Source organism: Phascolarctos cinereus, unplaced genomic scaffold (genome assembly GCF_003287225.1).
Source record: "Phascolarctos cinereus isolate Bilbo 61053 unplaced genomic scaffold, phaCin_HiC Scaffold_3;HRSCAF=262, whole genome shotgun sequence".
Classification (NCBI taxonomy): Eukaryota; Metazoa; Chordata; class Mammalia; order Diprotodontia; family Phascolarctidae; genus Phascolarctos; species Phascolarctos cinereus.
Genome location: NW_027555736.1, coordinates 164,945,716 through 164,968,243, shown reverse-complemented (window position 1 = coordinate 164,968,243; position 22,528 = coordinate 164,945,716). Strand labels below are relative to the sequence as shown.

General features: G+C 35.0%; 1 protein-coding gene across 2 annotated transcripts in view; it reads right to left on the bottom strand.

The window, feature by feature from the left end:
• Positions 1-3,257: 3,257 nt before the first annotated feature.
• Positions 3,258-22,528, bottom strand: part of COPS2 (COP9 signalosome subunit 2) — a 51,615-nt gene continuing 32,344 nt past the window's right edge. Inside the window, exons 5-13 of one of the 2 annotated variants that reach the window (XM_020977775.2) lie at positions 19,468-19,578; positions 19,284-19,361; positions 17,091-17,265; positions 16,048-16,226; positions 15,878-15,930; positions 6,782-6,879; positions 5,515-5,597; positions 4,736-4,794; positions 3,258-4,012 (exon numbers count right to left, since the gene is read on the bottom strand). In XM_020977775.2, coding sequence (XP_020833434.1) covers positions 3,868-4,012; positions 4,736-4,794; positions 5,515-5,597; positions 6,782-6,879; positions 15,878-15,930; positions 16,048-16,226; positions 17,091-17,265; positions 19,284-19,361; positions 19,468-19,578 — 981 coding nt within the window. In that variant the 3' untranslated portion in view covers positions 3,258-3,867. The remainder of the gene's footprint in view (positions 4,013-4,735; positions 4,795-5,514; positions 5,598-6,781; positions 6,880-15,877; positions 15,931-16,047; positions 16,227-17,090; positions 17,266-19,283; positions 19,362-19,467; positions 19,579-22,528) is intronic. The other variant, XM_020977857.2, reaches the window with a different exon arrangement.

Here is a 22,528-nt window from a genome sequence, read left to right as displayed (position 1 = left end):
AAGCACAGGAATTACAGGGTTTTACTTTCAATGCCTGAATAAGGTTTAAAAAAAAATACAAAACACAAACTTTCAAACGTGTGTTTTCAAATAAAAGCAACATCTAAATAAAAACAATTCCCTCCCACTTGAAGTAAACATTTTTAGAAGCATAATTTCAATTATACAGGTTAAAAGTAACTTTGCAATTAATTTAATATCTATTTCCCTGCACCTATGAAATCTGAAACATTATTTCAAACTAGGTCAAAATGCAAGGGCTTAAAAACAATTCTGGCAAAAATAGTTCCTGTATTTCTTCTTCAAGGCACCTTTACTGAGGGAAACTCAAGTGGGTAAAATGCCCACTTGATATATTAAACACTTTATTTCCAAAAAGTTTACTTACCTGCGTTCACCACCACATCACACAAAATACTGATAAAAAAATTTATTTTTAAAAAATTTCTAAATTAATGGAGATGTTAAATAGTTACCATATTTTCTAACAATACTGCCAGATGAATGAATGGGTCTTTTGTCTGGAAAAGGTCTATGTTCTTTCCCCTTTGCAATGATATTGTAAATAATGTGGCCCATTTAAAATAGGCTTCATTTAAATTATACTCACAAAGTGAGATCAAATTTTCATGAGTCTTGAAAAGATACACCATCACCTAGTTAATTATTAGTTAGAACACCATACTATAATGAAATCAATACATTTACTAACATTCTAAAAAATTTTTAAAGTGCCAAAGGACCATTTATAGTACATTCATATTAATTTTTCTATTTTGTAAAAATGTAAACCAAATATCATAGTGTGAGCCAAAAAGAAAACACTGAAATAAACAAGTGATATATATATATTTGTGTGTGTATATACTCACACTCACGCACACATAAATACTTCTGTGTGTCTACAGATCTACATTAACCATCATTATAAAGTAATCATTTTGAGGGGATGACGCAGAAGCAGAGAAACCATTCATATACACACATATGTATATAGGAATGACATCAGCCTAAGTTTGCAGCAGGGCAAAAGATAACTACTAAATTTGAGTGTAAAAACACTAGGTGAAACTATTACACTATAATTTAAAGTCAAAAACTGTGTTTCATTAGAACCATGGATAAATCTATCAACAGACCACTGTCATAAGTTTGCCAATCTAGCACACTTGCCTGTCAAAATACAACTTAAATTCAATCTCTAATCCATACTTCAGTCTTACAAGATTTGAAGAACAAAAAACAAAGCAAAACACAGAGCTTCAACCAAACAAATACTGTTCCAAGTGTTAGTGAACAGATATTAAGTGCATATTCTAGATACAAGACTAAATTATGTAATCTAAATGATTAAATTTAGAAAAATATATCTTGTAAACACTGAATTAGGTTTACTAATATTGAAATAACTACATATAAATTAAAGATTTTAACAAAGAGACACATTTAGACTAATTCTCCAACCAAAGGCATGAATAAAATCAAAGTTATATAGGGATGTTCTTTGAGAATTATATTGGATGTGAAAATATAGTTCCTTCCTTTAACATTAAGAGTCTGTTGATAATTTTCTCCCTCATACAAAAAGGTGTACTACTGAACAAAAACCTGGAACAAGAAAACTGGGAGATTTGTTGTACTAACACTGGAAATCCTGAGACAAATCACTCTGAAATCTAATTCTATCAACTGGTGGAGGGAAATTTTTGTTTACCATTATCTTAATTGTGGGCAGGTTCCTTTACTTGTTTACCTTTCATTTGACAGCTATTTTGGGTAACAAAGGGTCTTCCAAATACTAATGATAAATACATTTCTTTTTTATATATTAAAAAATAAGCCACCCCTGTAATAAACAACACATTATTCTGTAAAGGAAGGATATAGTATGTAAAAGAGGAGAAAATACACATAATATGATAAAATTATCTTCAACTCTTTTATTCCCTACCATAGACATGACTTTCATTTTTGGTTTTCTTCCAATGTTCTACAGTTTCCAACTTCCAACTGTTCATTCACACTGCTTTAACTTGATAGACATTGGTTATTGCCTTCCTAAATCTAGAGATGATCGAGCTAGAGTATAAATATATACCACAAATCTCCATAAAATGCTGACAAAACTGAATAAGCATGCCTTGTGTTTAAGTCCATGCTGGTACCGCTGATTATAAAATAGGATTTATCCACCAACAACACTGTTTTTACTCTGAAGGTTGTAAAGAGGTTTCCTGCCACTCACTTGTACTTTTTATGTCAGAAAGAGATGATATTCAAAGAAAAAATAAATTAACCACATTAACATTTCCTCTTGGTTCTGACTGTTCAAAATGTAAAGTAATAAAGTTTTTTAACAAACATACCAGACCTTGGCTATCTGAATGAGCATTCTTCCATTTTAAAGTGGTCACCTTGTGAGGCAATATACTCATTCCAGCAATGCTGCCATTGCCTTACATATTTGTAAATCCCCTTTGGATACTGCTCCCATGGTCTTTGACACATTGTTTGAAGACCTCAAAAGTAGAAAATCTTTGCCCTGCGAGGATGGATTTAATTTCTGGCAATACTCTAAAGGCATCAGGAACAACGTCTGGTGAATTCGGCAGGTGATCAGCATGTAGTCTGGGGGTAAAAATAAAGTGGGATTCAAAAGTATTTAGACTGATTTTAGTCTGTGGTTCAATTTGATTCCAAAATCAGTTTTTAAGAGAGGGGTACCAAAAATATTCTGCACAGCTGCAGCATCATTAAAATAAGTATCTTACTTCCCAAGGTGACAATTATAAAGTTCTGATATGGTTGTGATTAAAAAAACCAAACAAACAAACCCAAAAACCTCACGTTGTATAGTTACAGCTTGTATTCTATCCCACTGCAATATATAGGATTTACTATAGAATTTAAAGCCTTTTAGCAATATTTGAAATTCAAGAGACAATAAGAAACATCCTGCCCATTACTTTTGGTAATTTTTTCCCCCAAATTTTATTCTACTAAGTTGGTGCTACCCAACTTCTGGCTATTAAATATCTAATTTTTGTTTCTCTTCATATTGTTAATAGACTACTTCAAAAGCAAAAAACAAAAACAAAACAAAACAAAAAGGCCAAACCTCAAAAGTAGGAAATCAATTCATTTATCCCCATGTAGCTTATCATTAGATGGAGATAAAATAATTTGAAATCTCTAAGATACAAAAACAAACAAAACAAAACTCAAATATAATAAAAAACACATCAAGAACCAAACTGTACAATTTCTGAGCTGCACTGTTTATTTTGCTGCTTGAAACCTAAGTGACAGTATGCCACTATCATTATGGGGTTTCGTCTAAACCTTTACTACACTGCAGGTACAGAAATATACGGACACATTTTTGGAGAATTGACATTTTGCAAAATGCAGCAAACATTTTAATTTATACATGAGAAAAGGAAGTGTTCAAAAGGGTATGCATTTCAAGTTATTGCAGGTTATTTCTGTGAGAGAATTTCTGCAGGTAAAACATGTTTAAATTTAACCAACAGTAACGTGTCAGTGTATTTAAAATCATGACAAAAATCTTCTCTCTGGTCATCAGTTGCCCGTGACAAATTACTATGGTGTTGTATGTCTAGGGCAAGATGTCAATACAGCATAAATCCCATGGCATTTTGGTTTTCTTCTGGAGATTAAAGCTGTTTTTCTTGGGATAAATGCAGCAGCAAAACACAAACCAGCTGATCAAAAAAGCACTTCTGCCACAACTCCAATAATTTTCAGGGCACATCAACTGACAGTAGTTTTGCCATTCCCAGTTCTTTTAAGGTTTACATCACTGCACTGTTGCCTTAAGTATGTCTTGTAAAAGCTTGTTCTCAGTTAAGCCAGTTTACTGACTACAGCTTGGTTGAGAGAATTTAGCTGGTTGGTCCATTTATCTAGTGCAGTATATCGGGCACCACCCCTCTTCTGATGATCCAGTTCAAGGAGCTGGTTGACTTGATCAATTCGGCCATGAATAGTGCTAGAAATAAACAAAAGACAATTTGTCTACAAAACACCCACTATGCACATGTCTGGAATGTTGTTTCAGAAAAAAGAATAAATTACCAAAGAACACAAAAGAAAAAACTGCTGTCTGTATAAACTGACATTATTCAAAAGTGTTGGGGTTTCTATGCTGCCTTACAAAAAAATTAGCTAGAAACCAGAATGTAGGCACATTTTCTCAAGTTGATCCAAATGTAAGGAAAAAAGTAGTATCAGAGACATGATCATCAACGTGCTTAGATGTAACTAGTTAATGAAGATTAACTGTCATGTAACACAAATAATGCAGTAGTTTGGTGGTGGTGGTGGTATGCTATAATCTAATCTCCCTACGGTGATGCACATGTGCCTTACACTTGATGGTTTGAAGAAGACTCAAATCATTCTCAAGCTGAAGTATGAGCTATATAGTGATAAAAAAAGCTTCCCAAAGAAACAATTTACAATTTTTTCCAGAGTTCAAATGTCAAAAAAATTTACCTGTTATAAGCCATTTCTCTAATCTAACCTGGCTTTAATAATGCAAATATATATATTTTACACCCACCCACCCACCCTCATAGTTTTTATCAGAGGAAAAGCATATCCTCATAGCAGTTCTTTTAAGAACCGCCCCCCCCAAATCCCACAACTATCTTTATCATTGAAAATTTTACATTTTTACAATTAAAAAGTATAAAAATGAAAAAGTACTTACTTATCCAATATGCATTGTACCAGCAAGCTCTCCACATCAGCTACATCTATGTTTAATTCCTAAGAGAGAAGACTCATTATGTTTCCACTGATTAATTTCACTGCTTTTTGATTTCATGCAAATTATGATATAGTTTTCATTTACTAGACCTTAACAGAAATAACTGCACACAGAAATGTCTGCGGAAGTTTTCATTGAGACTTCTAAAATACTTTTTAACATAAGCCTGACAAAAAAAATTTAGCTTTGTAGTTTCTCTTTTAATTTACTGAATTCTACATCTATGCATTAAAGGCCATTCTTTTTTTTTTCTTTTCCTCTTTGGCTAGGCAATAGGATTAAGTGACTTGCCCAGGGTCACAAAGCTAGTAAGCGTCAAGTATTTGGGCTGAGGCTGGATTTGAACTCAGGTCCTCCTGACTCCAGGGCCAGTGCTCTATCCCCTATATCACTTAGCTGCCCCCAAAATTTAGCTTTGTAAAACTGTAAATATTTTACTTTTTCATTCCCAATAGTTTACTGTGTTTGAAGTTAATATTTCATCAATAATACATTTGTCAAGAAACTCAATCTTCTAGCATATTAATTTAAAAATTTTCTATATTAATAAGTTTATGCCAAGGAAACATTTCAGTATCATTTCATAGTAAATGCCCAATAAGATGTTATAACTATGATGATTAATGAATATAGATGAGTCTTTCAAACTGAAGGTATGTATGCTTACATTCAAAATTATAAACTATTAATAAGTGATAGATCCTGTTAGTGACAAGTACCTTAGAAATAAAAGGAATATGTATTCTTGTGTAAGGCTTAATTAATTTTATAAGCACTTGTGTTCTGATGTTTCGCAAAAGCTCTGGAAGAAAAGACAAAAGTTAAAAAAATAAAAATAAAAACCAAAGTCAACATTAACTACAATAGGAAAAGGACAGACTGTAAATACATAAAGACAATGTACACTTTTGTTTCATGACAACAAACTACTTTTTCACCAATCTTATAAAAAAAAAACACCAAACAACCATTTTAGTCTGAAAACTAAAAGCATATGTTAAAGTTTTTATAAAAATATTTTGGTCCAACAGACATACATTTCTCAGATGTGGAAAATCATAATCCTTAAGGAGTCTCTGCTTAGACATACTGTTTGTGTTCACCTCTTAATTTTTCCTCCACATACGTCAAATTTTCATATATTTCTTCTCTTTCTATCCATTTGTACATATAATTTTTTAAAAATCAAAATAGGCTATAAATTCCTTGAGGAAAGAGATTATTTTCTATTGTTTTTGTATCATCCACAGTTCTTAATACAGTTCTGAGTACACAGTAAGTACTTGACAAATGCTCTTTGAATGAATGGAGTTAGAAAGAAAGAAGAGGAAAAGCAGAAAACTATCCACTATGGAACTAGCTCTGGGCTTCCTTAGAGAAGCTGAGTTATACATAGGCACCGTTATGAGAAGCCTGCTACATAGAAAATTGCTGCTGTTGAGGGGCAAAAGCTTAAAGCTATGTCCATAAAGATGAAAAGTCCTATGTCCATGTACTAGCAAGTCCCACAACTATGTGGGACACTAGTGCAATACCAGAAATGTCAGACATTAATTCACTCCATAGTATATTTGGCTTATGAGTTACAGCTTATTTATCCAAGCATACCTTAGCTCAATTTGTACTGTTTTAGTTTCTTTTTAAAAGCACATTCTAAAAATTAACTTTAATGCAACAATCAATAAGAAATATAAGCAGCAAAATTAAAAAAGGAGTAATACTAAAGAGATCTTAAAGGAAATAAGATAGTAATGAATAGATGACAGTAATTATCCTTGGGCTGACAAAGCAGATAATTCCTAAATGTTAAGGAATATCATGCTCTATTTCATGTGGTAATAAATACAAGAAAAAGAACTAAACATTATATATATCTTCTTCAGAAACACATCACATCATATCTTATATCCCAGAGATTTCAAAATAATGCCTCTAGACTACCAAAGAAATCTAGGTCCAATTCATCAGTTTTCGGAGGGAACGTACCTTCAATGTGCTCCCTTATGAAGGGATCGTCCATGATGTTGCTGTGATTTGTTTTCAGAATCTTCTCAAATTCAGTGATGTCATTATTCTGATAGGCACTAAAAAAAAGGGGGGGAGGGGGTGAAAGGTTGAATTATAACCTTGACAAATGTAAATAAACTATACACAAAAACAGAAAATCCAAAGATTTTGCCTGTCAACTCTGGTGTGCTAATACCTATGTTACTGGATTCTCTAACTCATATAAGGGGAAAAAACCCCCCCAAATCATGGTATAATGGAAAAAATAACACTGAAACTGAAGACTGGAGGGCTGAGTTTGAACCTCTACTTTTCTGATAAACAGCTGTATAACAGAAGGCAAACGACTTAGTATCTCTGGGCCTCAGTTTCATTATTTATAAAATGAGGGTGTAGGACTATGTGATATATAAGGACTGAACATCCTATGGGCTAAACACATTCTCTGCCCACCTTTCTTCTTCCCAGACCTTCTCTAAGTAAAATAAGTTTTTTTTCCTTAACACTTTGATTCTACCTACAGAAAGGACAATAAATGTTCTTTCCTTTTTGTTAGCTGCAGAACTATTAAAATGACCTTTGAAGACTTCAATTTATTTAGCCACAATTAAGAGCTGACTGTGACTTAGTATTTAAGCACAATTCTTAAATTTGATGTTTCTAATTATGATTGTACTTTTATCTATTAACAGTCATCACTGAAGAAATTCAGGATATGTACATATTTATTATTACATAGGAGTTAAATCTCCTTTAAAAAGGATGCACCCTCTGTAAAAGTTAATCAGAAAGTTTTGTGTCTTGTTTTTCATTTTTTAGGAAATCATTAACAGCTATTCGAACCTTTCAAGTAAAACATCTGATTCTCTTGTTCCTAACCATGAAGTTCCACTGAGATCTGAAAGATGGAACATTACAGTAGCAATCATAAAAAACTGCTGCCAAATGGGACACACGTACAAAGCAGAGAGCAGTGATGGAGTCCCTTACTACAGAGAGCCAAAGGCCTTTTACAGTCATAATTTATTGAAGTGTATGGCGTCTACTGTTGATACCAGTTCTGTCAGGCACTGTATAAATCTTGCTAACGGTGCTGAGAAGGAAGAAGCCAACCTTCTGGATATGGCACCACTGTCTGCTTTATACATATGTCATATTCATCAGCCATTCTGCACGACCTCTGCTGTACTTCCATCTGTTGGATCGCAATGTAACTTCATTTTAGGGAAAGCAGATTCAAGAGCTTCAACAGGAATTTTTTCCCTGTAGTCTGCTGCCAACTGACTAGGAAGATAAAATTAGGAAGCATTACTTTCTTACCTATCCAAAATGCATCATTTGAAACTATTATTATGGGACAGAATAATTAAGGAGTAGTAAAAACAAATATACATTTTAATGAGGAAATGTTTTATTATTTATAAATTTTTTTTTAAAAAAAAAATCTTATGTAACATCATAGACGCTTCCATAGTGAATGTTACAAGTTATCATCATTAAAAAAATCTGGTTGCTCTGTCAGTTCATTACAACCAAACAGATGGAAAGCTTTATAGCTTTCACTCAAAACATTTAAAGATGTGATCAAAATCTATCATTAACTCTATTTAGACAAAGTAAGTTTTAAATTAAAATAGGAAAGGTCCTCACTGAAGTTTTCTCAAGAAGTTTAGACTGAACATAGATAGGATAAGCCCTCTCATATGGTAATGTGGTAGGGTCAAAAGAACACTGGACTAGGTGTCAGATGCCTGCCCAAGCCCACTGGACTCTCATTGACAGTTTATAACCCCCTTAGCCTTTACTTGCTTGAGTTACATGATATTCATTTGTACTTAATCTATAAGTGGTTTCAAAAACAAACAAACCCAACAAGCATTGTTGTTATTGGATATATAGTTTTCTTGACTGTTTTAACTCACTCTTCATTAATTCATATAGATCTTTCCATGCCTCTGTGTATTCATCACAAACATTATTTCTTACAGCATAGCAATATTCTATTGCAATGCATGTACCACAATTTACTTAGCTATTCCCCAAGCGATGGGCATCTACCTTGCTTCCAATTCTTAGCCATCACAAAAAATGCTGATATAAATATTTTGGCGTATATAAGGATTTTTTTTCTTATCAATGGCTTTCTTGGGAGTAAAAGCTCAGTAATGGAGTTTCTGGTTCAAAGGGTATGGACATTTTAGTCATTTTATTTGCTTAAGTCCAAACTGCTGTCCAAAATAGTTGTACCATTTCACAACTTCACCAGCAATGTATTAATATGCCTCTCTTACCACAACCCTTCCAACACTGACTGCTGTCATTTTTGCCAATTCATAGGTTATGTGGTGAAACCTCAGGTTTCTTTTGCTATACATTTTTCTTATTTGCAATTTGGAGTACTTTTTCATGTGATTGTGAATACTCTGCAGTATTTGAACAATCTGTTTATACCTTTTGATCAATTACCTACTGGGGAAACTATAAGTGTTTATATGCCATTTCATGAATATGTCACTAGACACCATAAATTCAATGGTTAATGCAGACAGCATTATGTAGTGGAAAGAGAGTTAAAACTTGGGAGGTCAGGAGAGTCATGGATTCAGAACCTCTCTTTGACACTTAATAAGTAAGTGACCATGGACAAAGTCACTTAATACTTTTGAGTCTCAATAAAGCAGTGTGGTATCAGAGAAAGAACACTGAACACTGGAAGTGGAAAAATGGGTTAAAATCTCAGCTTCAATGCTGTCATTTTGGGCAAGTAACTTAAGCTCTCTGAGATTCACTTATCCCAAATATAGGATGGAGGCAGCTGCAATAGATGATCACCGAGGTCCCTAAATAAAATAAAATTCTGCTACTATCCTTCTTTTGTGAATGATGAAATGTAAGCTTTGAATACAGTCTACATATATTCTAGAGTCTAGACTTTGGGGAATTTAAGGACTGGGCTAGTCGAACTTTAAGACCCCTTACCCCTCTTAAATTAGATGGTTCTTACTATAGTCCACTTCCATACAAAAGAACCACTATGTATTTAACTACCTTGTATTTGTTGTCTTTATTCTGGAATTCCCATTTCATACTGAAACAAACTTCTTTTCATTCTGAACCACTTTCTCTTGTTCCTTCCAAGCATTCACTGAGACTTGAACCCTCCCCATCAACATCCCATCCTCTGAAGTGCTTTTACTGTAGTTCCTTCAACTCATATTGTCTCATCTCCCTTTTACCCACTAACCAATGGCTGTGGAGGGACAGTCAGAATAGTCCTTGCTCCACTGCCACTTCTAGACACTTTACTATCATCTCCTCATTGAAAATTCACTCAATGAAAATTTTTATCCAATCCACATCATGGTAGCTGTTGTATCACTACTCTCCTCCCCTTATCCCCATTCTTCCTCTTTTTTTTTCTTCTTTCTTTTCAGTTTGGCACCTGGTTCCAAATCTTCCTCTCCATCCCAACTCCTTTCCTCATGCTAGGTTGACTTCAATATTCATAATGATGCTCCCTTAAAATTTTCTAACCCCTCAATTTCTCAATCTTCTTAAATCCCATGACCTACTCCTTCATTCTACCTCAGCAACACATAAGGATGCTCTCATCCTGGATATCACCATTACCCATGCATTATACTTTCTTAAAAAGTTTCTCTGAAACTGACATTGCTCTTCCCATTCCATCTCTCCCTATACCTCATCCCTTCCAAACCTGTTTTTCAACTTCACTAAGACCTCTAATTCCAACCCCCTCCCAACTTTCTCATTACCCTTACTGACTTTACTTTCCTCCTCTCCGATTGCAACCCTTTCTTTAGCCAATTCAATTCTGCCCTGTCCTCTATTCTTAAATCTCTTGTGCCTTTTTCAATCATCACTCATCCCTTGCCAAAATTAAGCCCCTGATTACTCTAACCTGCAGTCCCTGCTCCCTACTCAGTCCCTGTCCTACATCCTCTTACTCCACACATCCAATAAATCGCCAAATCTTGTTTCTACCTTCACCTCACCTTTGTATGCGCTCCCTATTTTTCACTCATGCAACTACAATCCTAGCCCAGGCCCTTATTACCTCTCCCTAGTACTACTGCTGCCTCAAATCTCTCCCCAGTCCAATCCACCCTCTACTTGGTTGCCAAAGTATATAGGTCTGACAACGTATGTCCCCTGATCAATGAACTCCAGTGGCTCCCTATTATTTCTAGTATCAAATATAAATTCCTATTTGAAATTTAAAGATCTTAATAAACTGACCCATTTCTAACTTTCTAGTTTTTTTTTTACACTTCACTTTTCTTCACATATTCTATATAATCCAGCCTCACTGGCCTCTTACCATCTCTGTGCCTTTGTGTTGGATATCCCCCATTCCCGGAATCCTTTAGTCTCCTTGACATCATTGAAGACTTATCTTAAAAGATATCTTCTGCAGGTCTTTCTTGATCCCTCTAGCTGCTAATGCCTTCCATTTTCATATTTTCTTCCATCCACTCTGCATATACCTTTTATTTATATAGTTATTTATATACTGTCTCCTTCATCAGAATATCCACTCTTTGAGGGCTGGGACTATTTCCTCCCTTTTTGTAGCAAGGTGCAGATAGATAGTAAATGCTTAAATAATGCTTGTTGACTGACTCTCTGTGTGACCTGATCAACTCCCATGGATTTAATTATCATCTCTATGTTGATGATTCACAGATCTATATAATCAGGCCCAGTAACTTCCCTAAGTTTCAGTCTCATATCACCAAGTACCAGAGGATTTCAAATTAAGTATCCTAGGGATTTCTTTACTATGCTGACTGGCATTGCCATTCTTCCAGTCTACAAGGTCCATAAACAGTTGAGTGACTCTCCATATATTCAGTCAGCTGCCACATATTGTTACTTCTACCTCTATTACATCTTTTGTAGCCAAACCCTTCTCTCTACTCACACAGTCAACCCACTTGAGTTTAGGACCTCATCACCTCTCTTGGCCCCTTAATTGTCTCCCTGCTTCAAATATTTCTCTGCTTCAGGCCATCCAAAATGATTTTTCTTAAGTGTAGATCTATCCATGTCACTCCCTAATAACTCAATCAACTCTAGTGGCCCCTTACTGTCTCTAGGATAATATATAAACTCTTATGGTTTAGTCTTTAAAGTCCTTCATAATGTGGCCCCAACTTGTATATTCCTTCAATCCTGTCCTCTGTGATTCAGCCAAAGAAGCTATCTCCCTCTTCTTAGCAAAAATTCCTATCAATTTCTGTTTCAATTCCTTTGCAATGGTCGCCTTCCACACCTGAAATATTCCGAGCTCCTCCACCTCACTGAATGTCTCTACTCCTTAAAGATGCCACTCAAGAACCATCCTCTATATGATGCCTTTCCTGATTCTCCCAACTGCTGGTGTTCCTCTGTCCAAGCTGCCTTGTCTTTAACCTCTTTGTATAATTTGTATTTATTCTCTTAATTTACAAGTATTTCCTGTTTTCCCTACAGAATGTAAGCTCCTTGAATGTAGGGACTATTTCATTTTTTTTGTGTGTCTAAATCCCCAGCATCTAGCATAGAGTAAGTACTTTAAAAAAGTGTTTCTTGAATGATTTTAATATGCAGGTGGGAATTACGGGTGGATGGTGAAAAAATTGGTTGAAAATATGGTTGAACATTAAGACATAAGAAAAAACAAAGACTTGTAGACTACTCAGAAGTCTAAATATTGCGGGTACTTCACGAAAAGCGCCAGTACTTATATATACACGACGGATACTTATTGCAGATGGACAATGAGTGCAACTTTAGAAGGGAGAGAAGCTGGAGTGTATGTGGGAAATTTCAATAATCCCAGACACAAAACCCCATCATTTTAACACTATTTGTTGAATGCTTTGTGATAAACTGGAAATGGCACTAAAGAAAACACAACAAGGAAAATAGCTAGATCAGACCAAGTATACAGAGAGGAAATCAGTACTGGAGATGACAATTTAAAAGGCGTCAAGGGCTGATTCAGTACAATAACAAATGATTAAGAAAATATCACAGAATATTTTTCTACTGAAAATTAGCAATCAAGAGGACATGAATAACTACTGACCCATTTACCTGCTTTTTCACCTCTATAAAATCTTTATGAGGATTTTCACTTATGAGACTCTCCTTGATGAAAATATGAGATGGGAACAAACAGACCATGTCTGCATAATCACACAATTTACTGAAAAGTACAGCAAATACAAGATCCCATTATGCTTACTGATAATAAAAATGCATTTGTTTTAGTACTGCAAAATGTGGACTTAAAGACTCCTTTCTCAAGATGCCTCCCATGCATAAATTAATATCATACAAGATTTTTGATAGCTATAACAGCTGAGACAATTTTTTTAATAATATGGTGATCATCAATATCAAGCCAAGCATAAAACAGTAAGATGTTTGCTTCTATACTTCAAGGCATCTAGTAATATTAAGCACAGAGGACAAATGGAGAAGAAATTCCTTATATATGGCAAAATCCTTCAAATGTTCTCTTTTTGCAGATGGTATTCTTACTACATCAAGTTCTAGAATTCTAAAAAGAATGCTAGATTAATTCCACAACCATCCAAACAGAAAAAAAACCCCCAGTGGATGAAGAGTATCTGTTGTTGAGATTACAGCAACCTCACTAGTGGGCATGTATGTATGTAGGTAGGTAGCTGGTGGTGCAGTGCTGGACCTGGAGTCTGGAAGACTCATCTCCTTAAGTCCAAAACTGGCCTTAGATACTTACTAGCTGTGTGACCCCAAGTCATTTAACCTTGTTTGCCTCAGTTTCCTCATCTGTAAAATGAGCTGGAGGGGAGGCTAGGTGGCACAGTGGATAGAGCTCTGGTCTTGGAGTCAGGAGGACCTGAGTTCAAATAAGACTTCAGACACTTGATGCTTACCACCTGTGTGACCCTGGACAAGTCACTTAATCCTGACTGCCTCACCAAAAAGCAAAAACAAAACAAATTAAATGAGCTGGAGAAGGATACGGTAAAACACTCCAGGCTCTTTGCCAAGAAAAACCCAAATGGAAATATGAAGAGTTGGACGTGACTGATAAGACTTAACAACAGCAATAACATGTATATATGTGTGTGTATATATGTAAGCATGCATGCATGCACATATGCATGTATGTCTATATCTCTTGAACAGACACTGCAGAAGGACAATGACCCTGGCACAGAATGAACAGGAGAAAGAGGGTAAGATGGACAGATTCTATATGGGGAAAATTCTCAGTGCTTTTAATGACCTTAAGCTGCTCTCTGAAATAAAGATGGATTTTTTTCAAATTCTGTTTTCAAACCCCTAAAGAGATACACTGATTATTTAGTAGAGTAAGGAATAACTGGATGCTAGCCTGGCTAATGTGCTGGTAATCAGGAGAGATTAAAAAACCTAGAAAAGTCTCTCAGAAAGTTGAGCACACTCTCTATGAAGGCCTCTGTGGAGGGACCTTGGAAAAAAACATAACAGATGAAGAGGCTGTGATCTGCACTGGTGGAAGGTGTCCTCACATCTATAAGATCATAGATGCACTAAATCAAATACATTACCTCTTAATTTTTCATACTGTCTCAGGTTCTTCCATTAACTGATTGATTTATCATAGGAAGGCCTCAAAGTAATTCCATAATCCTTATTTTTCCACACGACATTTCCCTTTTGCCTGTTTCCCTTCCTGTACTAGTAAACTGTTACGGATAATCTAGGATATCAGACCTTGGGAAACCAAAGGGTTCCCCTTTATCTCTAATGTAGTTACTTAAAAACTTTGGAGCTCTTTTGACTGGCCTCTGTAGGCAACATTCATTCCTCTTACCAGAGGCACCATCCCTATCTTCATGGCATCTGCACTGAAGCTCAGGAGACTGTGAGTAGGGGTGGGGGAGATTAGAAAATGAAGGGAAGAAATTCAGCCATTGGGCCACTTTCTGCCTAATGAATCTTTGTCATTTTCATCTAGGTGAAGCCTTCCCTTTTCCCAAATTATTTTGTTTTGAATTGCTATAGTCAAGGTAGCAACCTTCAAGTAATTTCTGAGTTTCTTAACCTCACTGAATTACAAATAAAGACAACTAAATTTAAATAAAAATAAAGGGTAAAATTAATCTACACATCTTATAAGATTTCTCTTTCCTACTAGTCATCATGCTGGAAAAGGCCATTTGGAAAAAAAAGAAAAAGCTAAAAAGCATGGAATCACAACAGTGAGCATGTCAGTGCACATACACATATGTTTATGACAGAGAAAGAGAAATGATTACACAAAGAGACAATAAGAATGCCAAGTTTTCAATGCAGACCTTTAATAAATACTTTTGAAAAAAAGATTTAAGTAGCTCTGACAGTTCCTGGCTAACTATTTATAACTGTTCATCTTGTCATAGGGTTACAAATATACTGGCGGCACAAACAAATGCCCCTAAGTGCAACCCTGCTCATTTTCTAATTAAGCTCAGTTTGATGAACTCAATCTAGGGGAAATAGGAGGAAAATTGAATTTAAGGAGAAAAAAGGAAAGAAATAGCTGAGTAGGAGGTATGCAGGCTTTCCTCTCCATGTGGACAGCTAGATGGTCTTTTAATTTAAAACTTTTATCAACCTTGGTTAAGGATAAATTACATTCCACTGTGTTTTAATTATGTGGATGGGCAAAGACAAGAGAAGGAAGGAATAAAGTGGAAAAGAAATTTCTTTCTTCTGTACACATTGTACTGGGGGGACACACTGCACTCAGCTCATCATTCAACAATTAACATATATGTTAAGGCTAACAAAGCCGATATTTATCTCAGAGAATATCACAACTAAGACCTAATGAGTGCAGGTAGAACTTTATCATGATTACTGATTTCTAAAAGGAAAAAAAGGCTCAAGTATTTTAATACTACTATTTTGGCACATTTAAGATTAGACAAACTGTAAAACTGTGATTACCACAAAAGAGAAGTATTTTAGAGTCAAGATTTAAAAGTGCTCTATTTAAATTCTTAACTTGCTGTTTTAAGTAAATTTCCCCAATCAGAGGCAAAATCTTACCTTACTAAATTCGTCATCGCTAGAATCTCTGGATCATTTTTATACGGCTTTGCCTAAATATAATAAAAATACATATAGTTATAAAGAAAGTGATAGTAATTTATTTTCCTAAGAGACACTTGGAAATAAGAACATAGCAAAGGACAACAGATACTATAGTATAAACATACCTCCTGAGAGTCAAATGGATTTATTCCCGATTTCATTAGCATGTTTGCTAAAACCAAGTATTTTAAGCAAGTGGTTCGTCTGGGACTCCCTGATTCATCATAATTCTTGAATGCTTCAAAAAAATCAGTGTGAGCCTTCTCAAATTCACCTTCTCTTAAGTGCATTTTACCACCACATTCTGTGAAGGGAAAAAGGGAATGTGCTGACTATATACTCACAAGAGTGAATACTGTCTCACATTCACATGGAATACATGTCAGTAGCACGCGGTAGGTCATTTAATTCAATATGCTGACTAATGTTCTCAGCGTGTTCATTTTTATTAAAAAATAAAACAGATCTCTTCCTTAGGCAACTGACAAGAGGAAACCATCAACTTGTCAACTTTGCCTACTCACCTGTAGCTTAAGTAGAAAAGAGTTTTCTTTGAATTATCAATTTCTCATATATTTAGTTTGTGGTAATGGCATGAACTTCACAGGATAAAAAAATGTAATTTAAAATTCATTTTGAAGCCAACCATTTTACTGACCATGGATTATTATAATGCATATACAGTACGTTGTTGTTTGGTTGTTTCAGTTGTGTCAGAATCTCTGTGACCACTCCCCCCACCTGGGGTTTTCTTTGCAAAGATAATGGAGTGGTTTGCCATTTTCTTTTCTATATATACAGTATACTGACAGAATATATTTATTGAAAGTAAAATAATTTACCAGTTATATATAATAACAACATTTTTATATCACTTACTATGTATAAGGCATTGTTCCAAGTGATTTCCAATTATCTCATTTGATAACCACAAGAACCCTGGGAATGCTATTACTGCCCTCATTCTCCAAATAAGGAAACCGAGGTAAAAGAGGTTAAATTACTTGGCCAAGTTCAGAGAGCTAGGAAGTATCTGGATTTGAACTAAGGTCTCTTCTAACTCCAGGCCTGGCACTGTGGCCAGATAGTCTGCTAGCTGCCTATTTGTTATGTTAAATGTTTTATAGTTTTTCTTTCTGTTTCCTTCAAAAGACTTTTTCCTACTTACCTCTAATGACACCCATGATCAGTGGATGGGGGATGGCTGATTTGATGTGCAGTGACTGTTCATACAATGCTTTAAGTTTTTTGTTATTTTTCTGTGCCGTATACATTTGAATTTCTAATGCATAAATTTCCAATAATTGTGTACCCTTTTTAAGGTCATCTTCTCCATCATCCGTCTAGGGAAGAGAACATTTTTAGTGTGACAAACTTAATTTAAAAACAACAACAAAAACCCCATACATACATAGTTTCCAACTTGAAAACACTTATGTATCAAATGTTTATTTTTAAGTCTGTTATTTGAAGCTCAAAACTTATTTCCCTTCAGAGCCTGTTTAGGTGAATTTAGCTCCCCAGGCTAGACCACAAAAGCCTCTTTTAGCCCATAATTCAGCCAAAATGCAGTACATTACTATCTATGGATTAAATAAGAATTTGTAAACTAGGCATGGAACATAACCTTCCATTTATAACACTGCATTTGCAAGAAATTGCAAATTCCAATTTAGAATGTGATGACTCAGAAAACATACTATTCTATACTTTTTAGTGCCATTGGTCATGTGTAAAGAAGGGAACCTATGCAATTGTCAGCTTCTAGCCACCTGCAAGAAGGGACTCCTCTACTATAGCTGCAAGAGTTCCTTGGCCAACATCAAGAACTATATGTAGGGAAAGAATGTTTGGGTTGTGCATTTGTATCTTGAGGCTATATTTTCCCAAAATAATGTACATGAAATACATCACAAAACAATACCAAATACTAGAATAGTATTTACAATGCACAAAAGACTTGTTCTTGTTTTTATGTCTTGAAATAAATGCCAAAATTTCACCAGATGTGCTTTTACAAGACTTTATTTTGCAGCTTTCGTTCCCTATAAGTATTCAATAAGACACTAACTGTAAGCAGATCTATATGCTCCCCTCTACTCTGAAAAGCTCTTTAAGTCTATGATGGCTTCTCTACTATTTCCATTTCACTCTGATGTTGGAACAAATATTCTTTCTGATGAAGAGTAGACTAAAATTTATCATGAAAAACACTGAAGAGCCAAGAAGTAAATTAAATAATTTTTGTGACGTTATGAAAAATAGTGAAAAAAGGTAGATGGTGGGCTTACTATGTGGTCTAACTGCCTTTACTTTTAAGAGAGAAGAGCTACCCATTTTTTTTTCTCCTACTAAGTTTTTCCTCTTCTCTTCACAGAAGATAATGCTGATTATAACTAAAAGAAGAGAATACTACAAGTCCCTAGAAGAACTTCCGAAATGCGCAATAAGGTATATTTAATAAGAACTCTAACCTAACAAACACTTGCCACAGTACTAAGAGGGATAGATGAGAAAAATTTCCAAGTTCTGAAACAGATTTTACTCTTAATTGGAACTTGTATACTGGCTTAACAAATTAAAGGAAAAAACAACAACAGGTGCACAACCTAGTATACAATTTATGCTTTTAATTTACAAATTATTTCTGCTTTTTAAAAATATATTTTATTGATGCTTTTTAATACCACCATTATTTGCCTCTGACTCTCCTTCCCTTGGTCTGAAATAGAACTCTCTGTGACAAATTGGTATAGTTAAGCAAAATAAAATCCACACAATGTCTATGTCTGGCATGTTTTATCATCAGTCCTCAGAATTTATCTCTTCACTGTATGAGGTTTGACTACTTTAACTATGCACCAATTTATTGCTATATTACAAAATAATGAGACAAACTCTCCTTTTAATTAGAAGGCTCCTAAATTCAGATGCATGGTTATGGTGAATTAAGATAGGAATACTAGGATACAATGGAGATGTGTATGACTTCTGCCTTATGCAGTCTCACAGAACTACATTCCAAATACTCATCTCTAAGTAGTTTCATTTGGGGGTCACATTTATATGAGATTAAATAAGCATTAATATTATGTAGACAATTAAAACTAACAATTTACAACTCAACTTTTAAGTATGCTGTTTTTGGTGACCTATAAGAAACTATGGCATAGATTTGATCTTCCCTTTGGGAGCACTTATTTTTAAAATTTCTACTTCTTTTAGGAAACTTAGCAACATAAAATATTTTTCACCTGTCGTTACTGTTTTTGTTCTGGAAAATGCAGTTATTTCTTGTGCTTATTAAAATTTTTATAAGTATATATTTATATATATGGAAAGAGAAAATGATGGATGCTACCTGGCATGACTGATGCAACTGGCGCAAAATTTTTTGAAGCTTTCCATATTCTTCTCGTTCTAGATACAATTTTCCAAGCTGTAAGAAAGCAAAGTCTTTAAAACCATTTAATTTGTAAATTTTGAAATGAGAGATTTGCGTCTTTAGGATATACAATGCCAAAACAATTAACTTTAAATATTACCTTTGTGTTTGTCTTAAACCACAGCCTATCATTCTTAGCATCTTTCAGAGCTTCCAGTGTTGTTTCATAGAATTCCTGCAGTAAATCCATCTGACATAAAAAATCAGAATTCTATAATTGTAAACAGCAAATTCATACCTGTTAATAAAGTTAATCTGAACAAACTAAAAGTGCACGTTTGAATTTCAACACACAAAAGATACGGTATTCCGTTTCTTATTGAATGTCTGCTTACATAGAGTAAAAACTAATGAAATTTATGTGGAAGCAGCCTCTCACTTATGACTGAATTATATTTCATGACCTAGTTTCATTAAAGTGGGCTGCCTACAATTTGAAAAGTATTTATTAATCATGAAAGATACTTAAGTCTCTCGGGCAATCCATAAAAAGCTTTTTTCACCTATAATGTAGCTGTGAGCTAAACTACAGAACTAAGAAGTTAAGTACTATAGGTTTTATTCTACTAGTAACATTCACGTTTTATCCTAATCACATATATTTTACTTGCCAGGGAAAAGGTAAGAAAAATAAGATAGCCATCACATACAAAAATACTTCAATGACAGAGGGAATGAAAGAGGCAATATGGCAGTAGAGCTGCAGAGATCTTTCTACTGAATGGAGGAGCAGGACCACTGGCAATGAGGCAGGGATAGTCTGCTAAATTATCAATTTGATTGATTGTCTTCCCCTTCCCCCCAAAAGGGAATGGTTGTTTTCATGTCAGAAGAAAGCTTTATGGCTATTGCATATGTTCCTGCATTTCATGTCTGGTGAGATTTGAGTCATTAAGATTAAGAAGTCAGTGGTGGTAGAAGGTAGAAAGATTTGAAATGCTACTAAAATGTATATGTAGCATGTGCCTTCTACCAACAACAGCACCACAACCCAAAATGTAACAATGCACACAGTAAGTAAGCACACATTTTTCTCATCTTTCAAAGTCAATTACTTTCTCTATCCCTAAATGAGTATATAAAGATTTACTGCAACACAAAATAACAGAGTAAATTGATTAAAATTTAAGGCTATTTTGCTTAGACAAAAAAAAAAGCCTTACTAACCTGAAATTGTAACAAGAACTAAACATCAAAATCCAAACTTTGACAGAATGTGAGATTTGGAAGGTACCTCAGAGGCCTACCCAAACCTCAACAAGAATTCCCTCAGCATTCCCAACAAGCTGATTCAATCTCTCCTTAAAGACCTTTAATAAGGAGGAACCTCCTCCTTCCAAAGACAACCCATTCTACTTTTCAAAAATTTTACTTGTCAGCAGTGCCTCCTTAGATCAAATCTTCATCTGCCCATTTGCAAATCTACCCCTTGGTGCTAGTTCTGACCTCTGGGGCAAAGCAGAAATGATTCTAATCCCTCTTTAACAAGACTGTTCTCCAAACAACTGAACAGTGATATCATGTCTCCCTTAAACTGTTGCATTTCTAAGCTTACATTTTCATATTCCCAATCCCTTCAATTCATCTTCATATACGGCAGAGTCTCAAGGCTACTCACCATCTTGATCACCATTTTCTAAACTCACTCCAATTTTACAAGAGCATCCAAAACTGAACATAATACTCCAGATGTTGTCTGATAGACAAGAGTACAGCGTGACTATCACTCCCGTCATTCTGGATATTATCACATCAGCTTTTTTGGCAGTTAGGTAGCACTGTTCACTCATTATGAATGTATAGTATACCAAAGTGCTCAGATCTCTCTCAAATGATCTATGTCTCAACCACATAGCAAAACTGATTTTCTGAAGCCAAATTTAAGCAACTGACCTTTCTGGACTTCAGTTTCCTTAACTGTAAAATGAATGGTTTAAACTAGATGACTTCTATAGTTCCTCCCAGCTCTATGGTTTTACATTAACCTCTACTACCAATTGTTCTTGCCAATCTAGATCTTTTTACAGCCTTATTCTGAAATTCAATGTGTTATTTATCCCTTCTGGCTGTATCACCCGGAAATTTTACAAACAAACCATCTATATCTACATCATATCACTGGAAATGTTAAACAGCACAGGACCAAGGGCAAATCTCTGGGAAGTTCTATTTAAGATTTCTCTCCAAGTTGATTATCAACCCATGAATGACTATTCTTTAATTCCAGTATTTCTACCAGTTCTATATCCACACAATTTTATGTGTCTAGCACACATCACTCCACGCTGTCCACAAGAACACCATGACAACATTCCTTTGACCTAACAGTCAAAAAGGAAATGAAGTTAGTCTGTCATGACCTGTTCTCGATGAAATTCTGCCAGTTAATAAACTATCTCAACATTCTAAAAGTATAGCTGGGAATTGAAATCAAGCTGATAGGGCTTTTATCTTTGCAAATACATTTCATCTTCTCTAGTCCTGAAAAAAACCATCGATAATGGCTTAGTATTTGTCAGTTTCCTGGCCCCTGAGAGGCGGCTCATCTGGGCCAAGTGACTTGAATTAATCAAAGGTACTTAGGTGCCCTTTTGCTATCTACCTACTTATCTTGGATTCTGCTTCCATATTATCCATTTTTATTTCGTCTTTTCTAGCAAAAACAGTATTATTTTGGGCAGAGAAAAGAGAAGGCCTGACTTCTTTCATCTACTACTATTGTGCCATTCAGCCAAAGGGTTTTATCCCTTTCTTTGATCCCCTTCCCTCCAATACTTTTTTTTCCTCAATCCTTGTTTCCCCTATTTATTTATTTTTGCTAGGCAATGGGGTTAAGTGACTTGCCCAGGGTCACAGAGCTAGTGAGTGTCAAGTGTCTAAGGGTAGCTTTGAACAAGTCTTCCTGAATCCAGGGCCAGTGCTCTACCCACTGCACCATCTAGCTGCCCCGTTTCCCTTATTAGTCATTATCAGACTCAGCATATTTTGAGGTTCAGAATTACTGATATGACCCTCACAAGGCCATTCCATAATTTGTATTTATCTTTTGCTATTTAACCTCGCTTTCATCTTCTCTATGTCTTTTGCCTGGTGAATTTCCTATGTAACTACACTGTTCTACTTAAACAGTCCTTTCTTTTCTTAATAGAATTATTTTTTAT